The sequence below is a fragment of the Mustela putorius genome, unplaced genomic scaffold (genome assembly GCF_011764305.1).
Source record: "Mustela putorius furo isolate JIRA1106 unplaced genomic scaffold, ASM1176430v1.1 tig00003867_pilon_pilon_pilon, whole genome shotgun sequence".
NCBI classification, from domain to species: Eukaryota; Metazoa; Chordata; class Mammalia; order Carnivora; family Mustelidae; genus Mustela; species Mustela putorius.
This window is the reverse complement of record NW_025422019.1, coordinates 4,323,852-4,343,603: the sequence shown is the minus strand read 5'-3', so window position 1 is coordinate 4,343,603 and position 19,752 is coordinate 4,323,852. Positions and strand designations below refer to the sequence as shown.

The 19,752-nt window shown below is 38.6% G+C and overlaps 1 protein-coding gene across 1 annotated transcript in view; it reads left to right on the top strand.

Moving 5' to 3' along the window:
- CNTNAP5 (contactin associated protein family member 5) overlaps positions 1-19,752 on the top strand; it is an 828,648-nt gene that overhangs the window by 398,967 nt on the left and 409,929 nt on the right. Inside the window, exon 7 of the mRNA XM_045066473.1 lies at positions 1,633-1,776. Within this exon, the coding sequence (XP_044922408.1) occupies positions 1,633-1,776 (144 nt within the window). The remainder of the gene's footprint in view (positions 1-1,632; positions 1,777-19,752) is intronic.

The following is a 19,752-nucleotide window of genomic DNA, read 5'->3' as shown; positions in this document are numbered from 1 at the left end:
ACAATGGAATACTATGCAGCCATCAAAAGAAATGAAATCTTGCCATTTGCGACAACATGGATGGAACTAGAGCGTATCATGCTTAGCGAAATAAGTCAAGCGGAGAAAGACAACTATCATATGATCTCCCTGATATGAGGAAGTGGTGATGCAACATGGGGGCTTAAGTGGGTAGGAGAAGAATAAATGAAACAAGATGGGATTGGGAGGGAGACAAACCATAAGTGACTCTTAATCTCACAAAACAAACGGAGGGTTGCTGGGGGGAGGGAGGTTAGGAGAAGGGGGTGGGATTATGGACATTGGGGTGGGTATGTGCTTTGGTGAGTGCTGTGAAATGTGTAAACCTGGTGATTCACAGACATGTACCCCTGGGGATAAAAATATAGGTTTATAAAAAAAAATAAGATAAAATAGACAAAATACCAAATAATTCTCCTAACAGAATAAAGCAATGACAAGTGAAAGTAGACAGCAGGATTAATAACCCTTATCACACATTACAATTTTTCTATAATAGTGTGGAATTTTTGAGGAAAAAATAAACATCTAGAACTAGCCCTGAGTAGCTATGAGTAGCTATTCATATAAAACAAAGGCATTCTAGTTGGGAGAACACATCTTCCTGAGACATCAGTATGGTTTAAATTCAAGCATCAATATGGTTTAAATTCTTGCTAAAGGTAACATTTCAAAACACTGAAGAAAACCTGGCTTACACATTGAATCCTGTTGTGATAAACATGATTATAGAAACCATCCTGTTTCTCTTGTATAATGGTAAGAATATTCACAACCAATCAGGTTTGTTCTTTTAAGTAGTATTAATATTACAAAAACAATTTGTAGTATTTTACTGGAAAGAATGGTAGTAAGACAAAACAAAACAAAACAAAACAAAAAACCAAAATGAGTATCTCATGTTCTTCCCAAAGCAACCACGATTAGCAGTTCAGTGCATTTCCTCCAAGTCTATAGTGTATAAATAATTTTTTTGTTGTTGACATCATAACTTGATTTCTCAATCAACATTATGTTCATTTGCTGTTTTATCACATATATAAGCACCATTATTGACAACTAAGTAAGTTTCCATCATATTAATTCTTGATTATTTCCTTTAAGGAAATTGTATGGAACATTTGGATTATTCCCTATCTTCCATCTTTACAGAAAATAATTTGGAAATAATCATGTACATAGGATTATTTGGTATAACACAGACTTTTAAACTAGGTCTCTCTGTAGGTGAACAGAGGTATGTTATGTTTGTCCCTTGGCTTTCATTTGGCTATACTCTCTCAGATGTTTGCACAAGAGAAAAATATAAAGTTGTTGATTTTTTTATTTCTCCCTCCTATAAATTATTGTTTTATTTAGTATTAAGAAGGTTCAGAAAGGAAGTGAAATAGTTTTGTAAAATAAGCCCTTAAAAAGCAAGCAATTATAGTTATTTTTATGTGGGCTAATCAGTATCCTTTTAAATGTGCAATCAAATGGCATCTATAATTATTTGAGCCACTTGGCTCACACATACAATTGAAACTACTAAAATTCACTCGCTTACTTTTCTTTCCTACTCCTTCAGGGCTTATAACTAAGAGCTGATTTTTTTTCCCCCTCTTCATAAAGCTTAGTTTTGGAGGAATTCCAGTACCAGGCAAACCTGGGACCTTTTTAAAGAAAAACTTCCATGGATGTATTGAAAACCTTTACTACAATGGAATAAATATAATTGACCTGGCTAAAAGACGAAAGCATCAGATCTACACTGTGGTAAGTCAACACCTTTCTCAGCATGGTGGTTTCTAATAGGTTGGAGTAAGTCTTTTTCCCATCCCATCTCCTGAACTTCTTTATAATGTGTTTATATTATATTCTTTGAGGTCCTATCAGTCTCCCAGGTGAAAGTGGAGAGCAAGAGAAAAGGCAGGAACTGAGCCGGTGTGAACTGCGTTATCAGGAGGAACAATACATTAGAGGCACCTAGAGAATTCCATTTTCCTGGCTATCAGTTGTGTGCCAGCTGTGGGGAGTGTTGCAGCTTACCTTGTATTAGCCTCAGTCCTTTATTATCTCTGGGAAATGCGAGTAGAGCCACAGATTCTATAGCTTGTGAATTGCGTGTTTACCTCCTTATTATTTATATTAAAATGTGGAATTTTGAATAAGAGGAGTTAAACTTTCTGTGTTTTTGAGATTTACTTTGTAGCATTTATCATGCTGGCAAGTTATATCCTTTTCTAATTCATTAACATTTATCTTCCCCAATAGACTGAGAGCCAGAGCTGGCTTTTTTTCTTTTTCACCACTGCATACCCAATACCTAGCAGAGTGCCTTGTACATAGTAGGTACTCAACAATGGTGTTGATATTTCCAGTTATTATTGTGGACTTGTTCATTTCTCCTTCCAGTTCTGTTTCACTTCATATATTTCATGTCTCTGTGTTTTAGTATATACACAGGATGGCTGTCTTCCTTTTGCCATGTTTCAAGGTGTGTGCTGGTGACAAGTTCTTAGCTGTGCTTCAATCTATAATGTCTTGGTAGCTATTCCATTCTTGAAGGATATGTTCCCTGTATAGAAGACTCTGGTTTGTTTTTTTTTTTTTTTTTTTTTTTAATTTTTTATTTTTTATAAACATATATTTTTATCCCCAGGGGTACAGGACTGTGAATCACCAGGTTTACACACTTCACAGCACTCACCAAATCACATACCCTCCCCAATGTCCATAATCCCACCCCCTTCTCCCAAACCCCCTCCCCCCGGCAACCCTCAGTTTGTTTTGTGAGATTAAGAGTCACTTATGGTTTGTCTCCCTCCCAATCCCATCTTGTTTCATTTATTCTTCTTCTACCCACTTAAGCCTCCATGTTGCATCACCACTTCCTCATATCAGGGAGATCATATGATAGTTGTCTTTCTCTGCTTGACTTATTTCGCTAAGCATGATACGCTCTAGTTCCATCCATGTTGTTGCAAATGGCAAGATTTCATTTCTTTTGATGGCTGCATAGTATTCCATTGTGTATATATACCACATCTTCTTGATCCATTCATCTGTTGATGGACATCTAGGTTCTTTCCATAGTTTGGCTATTGTGGACATTGCTGCTATAAACATTCGGGTGCATGTGTCCCTTTGGATCACTACATTTGTATCTTTAGGGTAAATACCCAATAGTGCAATTGCTGGGTCATAGGGCAGTTCTATTTTCAACATTTTGAGGAACCTCCATGCTGTTTTCCAGAGTGGCTGCACCAGCTTGCATTCCCACCAACAGTGTAGGAGGGTTCCCCTTTCCCCTTTCTCCGCATCCTCGCCAGCATCTGTCATTTCCTGACTTGTTGATTTTAGCCATTCTGACTGGTGTGAGGTGATATCTCATTGTGGTTTTGATTTGTATTTCCCTGATGCCGAGTGATATGGAGCACTTTTTCATGTGTCTGTTCGCCATCTGGATGCCTTCTTTGCAGAAATGTCTGTTCATGTCTTCTGCCCATTTCTTGATTGGATTATTTGTTCTTTGGGTGTTGAGTTTGCTAAGTTCTTTATAGATTCTGGACACTAGTCCTTTATCTGATATGTCGTTTGCAAATATCTTCTCCCATTCTGTCAGTTGTCTTTTGATTTTGTTAACTGTTTCCTTTGCTGTGCAAAAAGCTTTTGATCTTGATGAAATCCCAGTAGTTCATTTTTTCCCTTGCTTCCCTTGCCTTTTGCGTTGTTCCTAGGAAGATGTTGCTGCGGCAGAGGTCGAAGAGGTTGCTGCCCGTGTTCTCCTCAAGGATTTTGATGGATTCCTTTCGTACATTGAGGTCCTTCATCCATTTTGAGTCTATTTTTGTGTGTGGGTGTAAGGAAATGGTCCAATTTCATTTTTCTGCATGTGGCTGTCCAATTTTCCCAGCACCATTTATTGAAAAGGCTGTCTTTTTTTTTCCATTGGACATTCTTTCCTGCTTTGTCGAAGATTAGTTGACCATAGATTTGAGGGTCTATTTCTGGGCTCTCTATTCTGTTCCATTGATCTATGTGTCTGTTTTTGTGCCAGTACCATGCTGTCTTGATGATGACAGCTTTGTAATAGAGCTTGAAGTCCGGAATTGTGATGCCACCAACGTTGGCTTTCTTTTTCAATATCCCTTTGGCTATTCGAGGTCTTTTCTGGTTCCATATAAATTTTAGCATTATTTTTTCCATTTCTTTGAAAAAGATGGATGGTACTTTGATAGGAATTGCATTAAATGTGTAGATTGCTTTAGGTAGCATAGACATTTTCACAATATTTATTCTTCCAATCCAGGAGCATGGAACATTTTTCCATTTCTTTGTGTCTTCCTCAATTTCTTTCATGAGTACTTTATAGTTTTCTGAGTATAGATTCTGTGTCTCTTTGGTTAGGTTTATTCCTAGGTATCTTATGGTTTTGGATGCAATTGTAAATGGGATTGACTCCTTAATATCTCTTTCTTCTGTCTTGCTGTTGGTGTAGAGAAATGCAACTGATTTCTGTGCATTGATTTTATATCCTGACACTTTACTGAATTCCTGTATAAGTTCTAGCAGTTTTGGAGTGGAGTCTTTTGGGTTTTCCACATATAGTATCATATCATCTGCGAAGAGTGATAATTTGACTTCTTCTTTGCCGATTTGGATGCCTTTAATTTCCTTTTGTTGTCTGATTGCTGAGGCTAGGACCTCTAGTACGATGTTGAATAGCAGTGGTGATAAGGGACTTCCCTGCCGTGTTCCTGACCTTAGCGGAAAAGCTTTCAGTTTTTCTCCATTGAGAATGATATTTGTGGTGGGTTTTTCATAGATGGCTTTGATGATATTGAGGTATGTGCCCTCTATCCCTACACTTTGAAGAGTTTTGATCAGGAAGGGATGTTGTACTTTGTCAAATGCTTTTTCAGCATCTATTGAGAGTATCATATGGTTCTTGTTCTTTCTTTTATTGATGTGTTGTATCACATTGACTGATTTGCGGATGTTGAACCAACCTTGCAGCCCTGGAATAAATCCCACTTGGTCGTGGTGAATAATCTTTTTAATGTACTGTTGAATCCTATTGGCTAGTATTTTGTTGAGTATTTTCGCATCTGTGTTCATCAAGGATATCGGTCTATAGCTCTCTTTTTTGGTGGGATCCTTGTCTGGTTTTGGGATCAAGGTGAAGACTCTGGTTTGATTGTTGTTTCTTTCAGTTCTTGAAAAATATTAGGTCACTTTCCTTCAATTTTTTGGGGGGCAAATTAACTATTATTAAAATATTTTCCCCATAGATAAGCTGTCATTTCTCTCTCAGTGCTTTCAAGATCTTTCCTTTGTCTTTTGTTTTCAGAAGTTTGACTATTATGTGCTGAATGATATGATATCTTTATGTTTATCCTGTTTGGATTTCATTCAGTTTCTTGAATGTATGGGCTGTTGTCTTTTTCCAAACTCTGCCATTTATTTGAGTAATTTTTAGTCCTCTCTTTCTCTTCTCTTTTCTGAATTCCACAATGATGAATGCTACATCTTTCGTCATAATCCCACAAGTCCCTGACCCTTTGTTCATGTTTTCGTCTTGGTTTCTTTTGTCTTTTGTTCGAATTGAGTAATTTCTATTGTAAGATCCTCAAGTTCACTCATTCTTTCCTTACTCTCTTCATTTGGTTATTGTGCATATCTGTTAATTATTTTTATTATTTTATTGTATTCTTAAGTTCCAAAACTTTCATCTCGTTCTTCTTTACCTTTTCTATTTCCTTGCTAAGACTTTCCATTTTTGTGCTGGATCTTTCTATGTTCTTATTTGTCTCACATGTGTGATTGTTCCCTGAAGGATTTTTATTATAATTGCTGCTTAAAACTATTTGTCACATAATTCTAACAATATTTTTGTCATCTCAGTGTTGGCATCTGTTGATTACCTTTTTAAATTCAATTTGAGGTCTTTCTGTTTCTTGCTATATAACAAGAAGATTTTTATTTTAACCTGAACACTTTAGGGAGTATGCTATGATCAATCATAATAGCTATTCTCTATTAGCTGCCTTTCTCTGACACTATTCCAATAGCGGAGAGGGGATTTTACCTTATTTCTCCTAGGTGGGTGGGGATAGTATCCAGGTGTTCCACTCAGACTCCATTGACACCTAAGGGTACGGTGGAGAAGAATGAGAGCTCCAGCTCCCCATCAGTTCGTCAGTGATACCTCCAACTGGCTGGGATGTGTATGAGAACCTCATTACTATTCTCCACGTGACCTCCATTGCCATCACAGTGTGTATGTGTGTGGGCATGTCGTTGTTACCGCTGGACTGTGATGAAAGTCATGACTTGGCTCTAAAACATCTCCAACACCATCCCTGCAGGAAGTGGGTGGGGTTGCTCACAACTGCTGAGTGGGGGTACACAGTCCAAGCTGTACCAAACATGTGGTTTCAACTGTTACTACAGGGAGAAGCTTGCTACACTGTGACAAAGCTTAAAGTTCTTGCTCCCTACTCAGTCTTTTCTGACCCAGTCTTGGTCAGGGGTTTCAAAACATTGCTATAGCATGGATGAATGGAAACAGGGTCAGAGTTCTTTGTATAGTGTTTGGCTGGCAGAGAACAGTTATTGTCTAAAGGTATTCTGTCTTACTAAGCTTTCCTTCTCCTGGGCCTTTGATCATAGAGAGCAGGCTTCTGATTGGGATTTACTTTTTACCTGCTCCAGTTGGTCTCATCAGGCTGCTGACTTCTCAGCAACAACTCTAAGATGCATGAGACAAAAAGAAAATCTGGGGAATTCTTTACTGTTGTTCATTGGTTGTCAAGATCCTTCAGCATACTTTCTTTTCTCCACCATTCAGTCTTCTTAGGTTTATTTTATACGTAATGTCTAGAAGTTTTTAGTTGTGCTTAGTGGGGATAATAGAGAAAATTACACTACTCCATCTTCCCAGAAGTGAAACTCCTTTTAACTGACACTCTTCCAAAAGCCATGACAAAAGTTGGCCACCGCATCATTTGACAGGCAAAATCTGATTCTCTTTGTAATCCGGCCAGCAGACTGTAGAAAACCTGTGGGACTTAAATGACCTTGATATATACTTCCCCCCCTGATAAGCAGACCTTATAATGAATACTTTATTTCATTTGGGCAATTGAATTTTATATAGGTAAAGCATTTTTTAAAGTGGCCATTGGATTCCAGGGTGTGAGATAGACTTGCTTGAGGGGAATCATATGTGCGGTTAAAGGTTGCAATTATTTTAAAAGGTTAGCACCAAATTTCTCCTGTAGTTCTGAAGAGTAAGGATGGTGCTAAGAGAGGGTTAGTCCTCTGACTCTGGTTCTAGGAGATCCAGTGATATTACTTACCCATCCCTGGCTCATGCTCAGGGGTCTTGACAATTATCTTATCAATGTGTACTTAGGTTGCCCATCTCCCAGGTGACCTAATCACTAGATTGGTGGTGATATTCTTCTTCAGCCTCATTCAGGAGACTTGAGCCATGTAAAATACACTCATGCCCATCCCTTCTCCAATATTACTAATGAATATTTCATAATATACTAGTGTCATTGAGTTCAGTCTGCCTGTTGGCAATAAGATACCACACTACTGGGAGTTTAGTTTAGAGTAATGACATGAATGTCAACTCATATGAAAGGCAGGATACCATTTGCCATTGTGCAAGGTGTTGACAGAGTGTGTTGAAACACAAGGAGCTCATGATATTGTTTACATCTACTATTTATAAACAGGTTCGAAAGTCTGCTAGCCTGAGCCTTCCATGTAAATAACTAAAATCCTCAGGGCTATATTCAAAAAGGAAATATCCATACATATTATGTGTTATAAATAACTTTAATGATGACACATATTTATTTTAATTTATTTTTTTTAATATTTTATTTATTTATTTGATAAAGATCACAGGTAGGCAGAGAGGCAGGCAGAGAGAGAGGGGGAAGCAGGCACCCTGCAGAGCAGAGAGCCCGATGCAGGATTTGATTCCAGGAACCTGAGATCATGATCTGAGCCGAAGGCAGTGGCTTAACCCACTGAGCCACCCAGGTGCCCTAATGATGACATATATTTAAAAATGTGCTGGTTGCACAGAACAACAACAACAAAAAAAGAGAACATGGAGAAAAAATGAACTTCTGAATATTGGGAGCTTTTCATCATCTCTTTTTTCTGAGAGAATGATTAACCAAAACTTTAATAAGTATTTTGTTGATTTTATACTACTCTAGCACTTACCAAGTTGCCTGAAACATTGCTAGCATACTTCATTCCTCAGAGTTTAATTGGTGGTATTGTTAATATGAAGCACAAAGATCCATTTAGCACTAATGTACTTGGGGAAAAATAATCCCAAGAAAACTGTTTTACTTTGCAGGTAGACAACCATTACTTTTAACCTTCAAAACTTAAAAGAAAAAAAAAAGTGAAATGTATTTTTATTCCAAATTGCTTCCATCACCTTGCTTAAGTGAGAATTCATATCACTACACACACACACACACACACACACACACACACGTGCACACACACCTTTATATACCTAGTCTTTTTCCTTTAGGAATTCTGTGAGGGAAGGGAGAGTTTTCCCTGTTAATTACAAGTAAAAACTGTTTTATTCTCCTACTCAGGCTTAAAGTGTTCCCCCAAAGACATAATATCAGCTACAAAATCAGCATTGCTCCAAGTTACTAAGTCACTGCTGTGCTAAGTAAGGGTTTTTGAAAGGGATGGTGTTTTTGTCCTTTGCCAGTGTTCACATACTCTCATAGTTATGGAGTCTTGGAAAGTTCAGAGTTGAGCAGGAAGAGTTGAGGAATCAACAAATCAGGTAGCAAGGGTACGATAACACCCATACATTACAAAATGTGATTCAAGGCTCAAGGAAGCGCCCGCGTTGGCCTCATCCAGTACAAACCTCTCTAGCCGCTGGCACTCAGGGAGCATCCCTATTGCAATTTGTCATTCCCTTCTGTGGGACCTGCCCACTCCCTGGAGATTTAACAGCTGTTCCATGGGGATAATTCAATTTAGTCTTTATGGCTCGATTTGCCTACAAGACGATCCTCCACATCCTGAAATGCAGTAAAACTAACAGCTTAAAGTAGACATAAAAAATACCTCTCTATTCTTCCTCAAATCTTTCATCCTATGCTAATACAGCACCATATAATAAACAATCAGAAAGTAAATGGCCCATTGAAGTGTGTGTACAGTACCTGTAATGTGGATTATTATATACATAACATAAGAAATATATTGCCTGCTAGTTTCCTAAAAATGATTAATTTCATTTCTTCCACTTCACAAGAAATGCTGCTTTCTTTCAGCTCTGCTTTCTGAGGGTTGCATCCTCTCATCCAGAGGCAAGGAGAATAATGTGATTGGTTGTTAGCTGAGGTCTAACTTACTTCACTGTAGGTCTTAAAATGATTTTTTTTTTTCATTTAAAGGAAGAACATAGTAGAAATGGTCTTGTTCCTTTACTTTTTCTCCAACAGAAGAGGGGGAAAATGGCTAATAGCAGGACTATGGATATAGACTTGGCTTTTGAGCTAATAGACTATATCAATTCACTTTTGTGCCTTTTTCTCCAAATAATTGAAATTAAGGAATTGAATGGGTGGTAGCCAAAATACTAAACACAGAATGATACTCCCAGCCTCATGGCTGAAATCTCTTCATGCGATCCCGGAATGTGTTTCCACTCAGCTGATTGGGAAGCCTCTTGGTCTTCTCAGACCAACACCTGCAGTAACAGAATGGCTGAGAGAGCCGTTGCATTTCTAAACGCATAGGTTTGTATTCTATGACCCCAGCAAATCAAAAAGTAGATCGGCGACAGCTTACGTTCTACTTTCCTGAGTCTGAAGTTTCGTTTATTTCCAAACCGTATGAACCATGGAGTGGATTTTGAGTGCATCTATCACAAACTTATTTACCTAATTCATTTGAGGAAATTGAATGACTGTCTCCAGTCCAGATTTTATCAAATGATGGGCTCCATTGAAATAATGTATGTAAAAAAGGTGTTGCCCAGTAGACTTGATGTAATAGGCATACAGATAGGTAAGAGAAGCAGGCTTCTGTGAGGTTTATTGTCTCTTGTTTGCATCTGCTGCCACAATACTCTGTGCAGTGTGGTTGTTTATTTCTTGTAGCTCCAAAGCCAAGAAAATACACTCAGAGATAAATATAAGATAAATATAATATAATATGCACATGAAATCACACACACACTCACATTGTATATGCACACAACACATGCATGCACACACACACACAGTGGCAAAGCAACCTTTGCCCTACCTGTCTGTGACCCAGAAGTTCATGAAAAATCGTCAGAGAAAAGTCCCTGGTGTCTAGTGAAGCCTATAATCTCTTCAGTTTGTCCCCAGGATTATGTTTCGTCTCTGTGATAAATGATACTTTTCCTTGATGGAAGGAATCACTTGAAAAAGCAACTAACATAGCATGTCTTCTCTCTCCACATTCCTACTGTCATCTACCATCATTTGACCATTCTGACAGTCACACCACCTGCTTCTCTATTGTATGCTCCTCATAACCTGGAAAAAAAATCTAAATTATTAGCTTCCAGAAAATTTGCTTCCTTTCTTTTGGTGGATACATTAAAGTTAGTTTCAAGATTGTATGAGGAATAATGTAATGTAAAGTTAAAAAAAAAATGAACTAACAGTGGAATGGTCATCCTCTCTGAAAATCATTCTACCTTAAATCAATGTTATGACTTGTTTTTCTAAGATGGCCAATTTTGTAGCTCATCTAGTAAAATCATTACTTGAAGCTATTAAAGGAAATGTCTTTAAAAATGTTAAAGTTGTGGGGCACCTGGGTGGCTCAGTGGATTAAGCTGCTGCCTTCGGCTCAGGTCATGATCTCAGGGTCCTGGGATCGAGTCCTGCATCGGGCTCTCTGCTCAGCAGGGGGCCTGCTTCCCTCTCTCTCTCTCTCTCTGCCTGCCTCTCTCTCCATCTACTTGTGATCTCTCTGTCAAATAAATAAATAATATCTTTAAAAAAATGTTAAAGTTGTATGTTTTCTATATATTTTTGATGAATATTTGGAATATACAAAATAAAACACAAAACCAGCCAGAGAACAAAACATTGTTCTCATCTGTTCTCATTTTTCATGTTTTTTTATATTTTATATAACATGGACCATATTTTATTGACAACCTTTTATCTTGCTCCTTATAGCTAATATTTTCTCTTAAAATGTTTTACATTGCTAATTTTTTTTATAGATTTTGTTTATTTACTTGAGAGAGGAGAGAGAGAGAGAGAGAGAGAGAGTGAACATGAACAGGGGTCACGTGGGGAAGCAGAGGGAGAAGCAGGCTCCCCTCTGAGCAAGGAGCCTGGTGCAGGGCTCTACCTCAGGACCACAGGATCATGACCTGCACTGAAGGCAGCTGACTGAAGACCCCAGGTGCTTCATCTTTAAAATTTTTATTAAAATTTTTTAATCTTTTTATATAAAATATAATTTAAGCATTAATTCAATTTATCAGAGTGCCTTTAAGATTCTACAGTGGTTACAGGCTCCTGGGTGGCTCAGGTGTTTATGTGTCAGACACTTGATTTTGGCTCAGTCATGATCTCAAGGTCAAGTCCCTCATTGGGTTCCACACTCAGTGCAGACTCTGCTTGTCCATTTCCCTCTGCTCCTGCCCCCTGCTCTGTCTTTCTAATACATTTTAAAAAATCTTTAAAGATTCTACTGTGTTCAAATTTTGAGTGTCTTGAATTTTTACTACCAAAAATAATGTGGAGATTGTAAACATAATGAAAAGGTAATTTTCTAAAATTCAGAATAGATAACCAGGAGTGAAGATTATGGGATGAATAATTACAGACTTTTGACTCAATTGTTTATAGTCTGTACCAGTTTCCCTACACACACACTGTGTGTAGAAGTACCTGCTTCTCCTGCCAATGCCACCTCATATTTTCCCCTCATTTGAATATTCAAATTTCTTTTAAAATAGTGGGTTTAATTTGCAACAACTTGGATAGACATAGAGGGTAAGTCAAGTAAGTCAGTCAGAGAAAAACCAGTATCATATGATTTCAGTCATGTAGAATCTAAGAAACAAAACAAAGAAAAAAAGAGGCACACAAACAAAAACGTCTTTAAAAAAAAAAAAAGATTTTATTTATTTATTTAACAGAGAAGGAGAGAAGAGTGTACAAGCAGACAGAGCAGCAGGCAGAGGGTGAAGGGGGAAGCAGACTCCCCACTGCACAGGGAGCCTGATTCTGGGCTTTGGTCCTAGGACTCTGGGATCAGGACCCAAGCCAAAGGCAGATGCTTAACTGGCCGAACCACCCAAATCCCCCCAAAACAGATTCTTAAATACAGAGGACAAACTGGTGTTTGCCAGAGGGGAGGTGATGGGGAGATGGATGAAACCTAAAGGGGATCAATAATACATTTAAATTGATGAGCACTGAGAAATGTCTAGAATTATAGAATCATTAGATCATACACCTGAAACTAACATAACATGGTATGTTAGTTATACCTTGGTATAAAAAGAAAAAAAAAAAAAGAAAAAGAAAAGGTCTAAATGATACTTGAAATCAACTCAGGTTCTTTTCTTCTGCAAAACTTCCAGCTAATAACCTGAGTGTGTTTTTTATAGCTCATGTTTCCCCAATAATACCAGCAATGATAGTCCCCTCATTTGAAGATACCTTGTTTCAGAGCATTGTCTTATAGATAATCATGATGCCACAAATCACGATGCTAATATCAGAGGATAGTAAAGGGAAGTGGCAGATGGATGTGTGGTTGTATTCACTCCTTTCTGTCTGAAACCTCTGTGAGAGGCAGACAGGGGCAGACATTATTATCCACACTTTATACTGAAAGATGCTTTATGCCCAGGACCCAGGAAAGCCAATGATATATAGTCAGCAGCTGTGTCATTCACAGTCTTCTTCCTCTTCTTTTGGAAAACACTACACCATCAGCTTTTATTCATTTTTATTATACATCTATTTTTTCCTAGGGCCTTGAATGACTTTCACACCAAAGTGGGGGAAAAAAAAAATACAAGCCTGGGCAGCTTTGTGATAGCACTGCTTACCTCGGATTTGAAGAGCCAATGAGATGTTTCAGAAATGGTCCCATGTAGTTTGCTCATCGCCAAATAAATTTCCCTGGGACATCCCTTGCAATGTATGAGCGTTGGGGCAGAATCCTTGCCTTCATCCCCAGAATGAGAGAGAGAAGCAGAGGCAATGCCTGGGAAGAGCCTAACTGCCTTACAATCATGTGGCTGTGATCTTGGCTGGAGCTCCTCACTGGCTTCACAGCTCTCAGCGTGTCCAGTTGCCAGCATCTCGCTGCCAGGCTCTACCTTCTGCAATTAAGGATGTGGCAGAGAGTCTTCATTGGGATTCTTTGTCTCCTTCAGCCTTTTGCAACCAGTGACTCTTGTATTTTGTGATGGAAAGTTCTTGGGTTTTGAGTCCTTCATGATCAGCTCCTCCAATATCTAGAAGTTTATTTCCCCCCTCCTTTCTTGTCATCGCTTCTTTTCTAGCCAGGCCTAGATAGTTCCATGTTTCTGGAATTCACCATATGCATACGCACATCTAAGCCTTTTCATTCCATGTTGCTTCTGCACTGAGCTGCTTTTCTCCCTTGGCTCTTCCTTGACCTAGTCCCAAACCATCCATCCTTCTCTAAACTTGCAAGTAGGTTAACGTTCGAATCAGGATGAGACTCAACATGTTCAATGACTTCTTGAAGTGGAGCAGAGTGCTGAAGCCCCCAGGTTGTGCCAATCACGGACTCTTGAGTTGCTGCCTTATGCGGAGGCCCAGAGAGAACTGGCAGTCAGGCAGACAACACTAGGTTCAGGGAGCCCCTTAGGATCTTTGGGGCTGTGGTTTTATAGGAAGTTTCAAAACCTTAAAGATGGAACCTCCCTAGAGTATACCAGTATGAACCCACTGCATTTCTACCCTGCCTATGTCAACCTCAGTGGATTGTCTGTGGCTCTCTGGAGCACAGTGCTATGGAGAGTCATGGCTCCAGGTCCAGCTTGCATAGAAGAAGCTGCTATGACCCATAGGTAGAATCCACCATGGGTTTGGGAATCATGTAGTGTCAGATGTGCTGTGCCTGCTAGCCTTGTGTGGCCATTCCAGATCCCACCTTTGTCTCACAGCACTTTTCATCACTCAGCTCCATTATGCTTTCTTTGTTGTGACACTCACACTTCTATTACATGACATAACTTAGCACTTGATTCATCATCATCATCTCAATACATAACTTATAGAGTATCTACTGTGCTCATAGCAAATGATCCTTACCTTCAATGGATGGGAAACTTTAAGCCTCTTTTTGCCCCAGCATCCACAACCTTGGCATTGCATCACAATTTCAGAACTCAAAGTTAAGAGCCAATAGACATACTTTGCCTATCTCCTTATCATGTGCTTTCTATTCTCCTGGTCACCATTTTGATGGCCACCTCTCCTCACCTATTCTCTCTTGCCTTAATAGTTTGACATATACTTTTTATTAATTTTGGTGTCTTGATTACTCTCATTGATTCTCTCAATGATTCCATTTGGTTTTATAGCTTCTTGCTTTCTGACTTTGACTACAGCCCTGCCCTCCCAACTGTGCTCCTGAACACCATTTCCCCAGCCACTGAAAACTACTGGCAGGGTGCAAAATACATTACAAGAATTAAGGAAGAGAAATCACAGGCTAGGAGGTTCAGGAAATACTTCATGAATGTCCAGGAACTTGATGTAGGTTTTGAAGAAAGACATCTCTTTGGACAATTCCACTGTAATAGGACAATTCCAAGGTAATTTGAGCAGGGGCATGGAAACTCAAAATGAGGACATAGTATTTCTGGGAAACAAAATAAACATAACTTTCTGTGCCACTTATCACGTTAAAATGTACATAATGAAGGCACTATATGTTGAAGAAGAGTATAATCTTTGAAGGCAGTAAGATTAATTCCCACCATCATGACATAATAGCTGCAGAAGATGGACCAAATTACCTGACCTCTTCATGTTTCAGTATCATCATCTTCAAGGTAGAACTAAAAAACACCTGCTTTATAGATTGGTGACTCCTGGGATATTATAGGCACTGAATCATTAATAGCTAATGATAGTGTTATAATTATTTTTATTGTCCCATTTTGCTCACCATTTCTCATTGTATGTTTCCCATGAAGACCATAGTCCTATGACTATGTCTATCCTGTTGTGTAAATGGCCTTCTGCAAGAACAACTCTAAATATTTTAGGTCAGTGATTATAAATATCTTAGGAGCCACATACCCCTTGAAGAATAGAATGAAAATTATGAAAACATTTTTTTTTGTATAACATTTTTGGATCACTAGAGACCCCTGAAGTCCATCTACGGACAGTAAGCTAAGAGCTCCAGAAAACATTTTAAATTACAAATCATGAATAAAATCAAACCTTTTCTGTGTCTTTATAAATTCCTAATAATCTTATATAAATTCTCCTGGTTGAATCATCAGGGCCTCAATGAGCAGGGACCTGATGTTGAGTCCCTTGTGGGACAGGTGGACGTGTTTCTTAGAAGCTCTTCACTTTGTGCCACAAGATTTAGAAGACATCTCTGTCCAGGATCAGGTTGTTTGAAAAGGAAAAAAATTATTATATATATGTTTTAAAAATATATTGGCAAGTAGAGGGTAGTAACTGCTAACATGGGTAAAAGAGGACTTAATGGTCTAGAATGAGCACTTAGAAAAAATCAGGTACTTTCTCTAGGCTGCCAGAAAATAGACAGTGAAGGAACTAGATACAAGGAAAGCTCCCCCTGCCTTCCTCTCAGGCTGAGATTCACACCCGGTCCAAGTGGGTGGTTGGGACCATGCAGTCTGCCAACAGCAACAAAGCTTGCCAGCCAGCATAGGTCTAAGCTGCCTGTGGGAGCTGCTACCAGTGGAGAAGGTGCTAGCTGAGGGCGCAGCTGGAGCTCAAGCATGAAGAATTAGTGGGTTCCCCAATGACCATCAATGATGGAGGACAGGAACCCAATAGAGAAGGCGGCCAAATGGTATGTCCTTGCAGTGGCTCTGTCGTGCCCTCTACTGGCAAATCCTAGCATTTGGGCGGAAAATGTTTTCAGGGTCCATTCTCAGCGTCAAAACAGGGAGAAGAAGGGCTTTGGCGCTGAAACTCAGAAACGGGTAGCTGACACAATCTCTAATCTCTTTTCTTCCTTTTAAATTGTGGGTTAAAAACCAAAAGGCACAGGACTTCTGGAAGAGAGGGTAAGGAAGACAAAGGGAAGCACGTGCGTGTTCATGGTTTAACATCACCTGCGTGTGGACTTGGGTGATCATAGCATGCCTCACAGGTGTATGAGCACAAACTCTAAATACAGGTACAGGCTCTTGTGAATAGGGAAGTATTAATTTATTTCATTTTGTCATTATCTATTTCCTCAATAGAAAATAATGAAACTACACTTACTCTCTTTTATAGGTCCATGTAATTTACTACATAGAAAAGTATTTTTCGTACTCAAAAAAGCTTGATGTGTGCCATAGGCAGACCTGCATTTGAATCACCCAAACAATGTACCCCTCCGATGAGGATTTGCTATGCCACAATTCTCCTAAAACTTATTCCTATATTTTACCTAAAGGTTTTCTCATGCAACTCCCTCCACTCCTTTGAAATAGTTTTATTTCTTTGCCATTTCTTTCCACCATTTTCTCTAATATCCTAGTTTGGCTCATCTTTCTATTCCTAAGTCAGCCCATGGGTTATCCATTCTCACCCAAGGTGGTCGATTATTACATCAATTTCCTCCCTAACAATAAGTTCCAAAATTTACCTTGCTTCTGCCAAGGAAAACAAGCCCTTTGAAGGACATTCATATTTGTCATTTGTCTTTATTGCATCAATACAGTCCAGTAGCTAAATAAAAGTCTTCTCTTTTAAAAATAATAAGGATAATTTAAAAATAATTTAAAAATTTGATGATTGACTAGAACTTTAAGAAAGGTACCCTGAGGTCAAGAATATGGCTAAATGGACACATTTAGTCTGTACAAGCCACAGTTGACGTATCTGATAGAAATGTGGAGTCTGAGTAGATTTGGGGCTGAGGGCATGCCCTAAAATCCACCATTTACCTCAGTTTTGGATGATGCATTGTGGAAGCTTCTAAGCACAGTATGATTTTGTAGAGTGCTGCAAGAGCACAGCTGAGAATCAGACCCTGAGGATGGAGCATTCAGTGCTAGTTTCTCAAGGTGAATGGAAGGTCGGGCAGCCCCAGAAGATATTTAGTTTTATAGGCTGAGGTTTTGGTGAATGTTCATCATTCTATATTCATGGGCAAATACAATACCCCATATTGAATCAGTAGTCCTCGATTCCTCCAGGAAACTAGAAAGCACATGAATGTTACCAGACTTTTAACGTTTAACAGTGTCATTACTGGCAAAAACCATTAAGACAATGTAAGCATCTTGGTTTTTTTGTTTTGTTTTGTCTTTTTTGTTGTTGTTGTTGTTTTGTTTTTGTTTTTACTCATAAAATCAAGTGTTTATAACCAGGGCATGTTTTCAATTTCAGTGCTTTGTGATTGATATCCCTACAACCTCTTACCCTTTTTAAGAAATAGTGGGTCCCCATGTTTTATAAATGTGTGAGATAATTAGAGCTGATACTGCTCTGGGAAAGCACAAGAATCATCCCCACACCAATATAATTAAATTAACAGCATATGGACCAATAAGTGTAATAAAAATGATATGTAATTCCCACTTTTCACAAGAGAATTCATGTTTACAGATTATAGGAAATTTGGGAAACACAAAAAAGTAGAAATAAAGAAAAAATTACCTGCATTCCCATGAAAGTCAACTATAAATGCTGTGTCAATGTAGATTTTCCAGTTTTCTTTTTCAAAAAGAATATTATCTCGTGTAACTTTTTTTTCCTTCTTATCAACATAGTCTGTAATGAAAATAGTAATATACTGAGCATTTAGTATATGCCAGATACTCTGTCAACTGATTTTCATATTAATTTATTTCCATCTTTGATCTCACCCTATGAAAGGACAAGTATTTGTGGTTTCATTTTGAAGTTGAGAAACATGAGTGTAATGCTATTAAAGCCAGTCATCCAAGATACATAGTTAGGAAGTCTCTATCCTGGCTTTTTTGATGCCAAAGCCATGTTCATCTGCTATGATATGCTTTATGAACATTTTGTGTGTCCTGCTCTAATCACTGAATTTCTGAATTTTAGCTAAAGTAACAGTACATCAGAAAAATGGTGATCAACAAGTGTTGAATAAGTGAATGGCGCTTTTTTATTTCTTTTTTCTTTCATTCTTTTCTTTTTCTTTCTTTCTTTCTTTTTTTTTTTAATAGGAGGAGACAGGACTAATTTGAATGCCCAGCAAGGAAACTAGCATACTACAGATAGTTTGTACTTAAAAAATAATTACTTATTCTTGTGTTGGAATGATTATTATACCAAGACAACTTGTAGCATCTGATTAGAGTGAGAATGCCTCCTTATTTAACACTGGAGAGTAGAAGCATCTTTTGAAGGGAGGCTATTCCTCTCTAAACCTAGTGAACTTCACATATAAGTAAAAGATCCTTAATACCATTTAACTTTTTTTTTTAAGATTTTATTTATTTATTTGAGAGAGAGACAGTGAGAGAGAGCATGAGAAGTGAGAAGGTCAGAGAAAGAAGCAGACTCCCCATGGAGCTGGGAGCCTGATGCAGGACTCGATCCCGGGAGTCCGGGACCGTGACCTGAGCCAAAGGTAGTTGCTTAACCAACTGAGCCACCCAGGTGCCCATACCATTTGACTTTTAGCCACCTGAGGCAGAGAATGAGAAGATGATCTCCGGTAGGTACGTGAAGACGTGAATGGCTCTGTCAGTTAAGAGTATGTCTTTGGCTTATGGCATGATCTCAGAGTTTGGGGACTAAGCCGCACATCAGATTCCCTGCTTCTCCCTCTCCTTCTGCATGTGCTCGCTCTCTCTCTCTCCTCTCCTCAACTAAATAAATAAATAATCTTGAAAAAAAAAAACAAAACAAAATACATGCTCTTCCGGACATCTACCCCCACTAATGATTTCTATGTCCCTGTTGCAGAAGTAGTTCTGGCCTACAGAGAAACCACTGTATGAGTCAGGAGTTGTGGTTTCCCCATCCAGGATGGTTACTATGTAATTGGATAAACTTCGTGATTAACTTAGTTTGGCACTGTGACTGAGAAACATTCTTTAGAACATCTAAATGCCTTTCAGGGGCACCTGGGTGGCTCAGTCAGTTAAGTGACTACCTTTGGTTCAGGTCATGATCTCTGGATCCTGGGATGGAGCCCTCTGTTGGGCTCCCTGCTCTGCATCTCCCTCTTCCTCTGCTTGCTGCTCTTCCTACTTGTACCTGTGCTTGCTCTCTCTCTCTCCCTGTCAAATAAATAAATAAAACCTTTAAAACATTGTCTGAAATACCTTTCAACACAAACATTTCATTAAGGAGAATTATTTAGAAGGCCTCTATCGCTGTATTACTTTACAAGGTCTTACATATCAAACTACCACAGACTAGCTTGGTTCAAACAATAGAAATTTACGTTCTTATAGTTCTGGAGAGTAGAATTCTGAGATCAGGGTATTGGGAGGTTTGTTTTCTCCTGAGG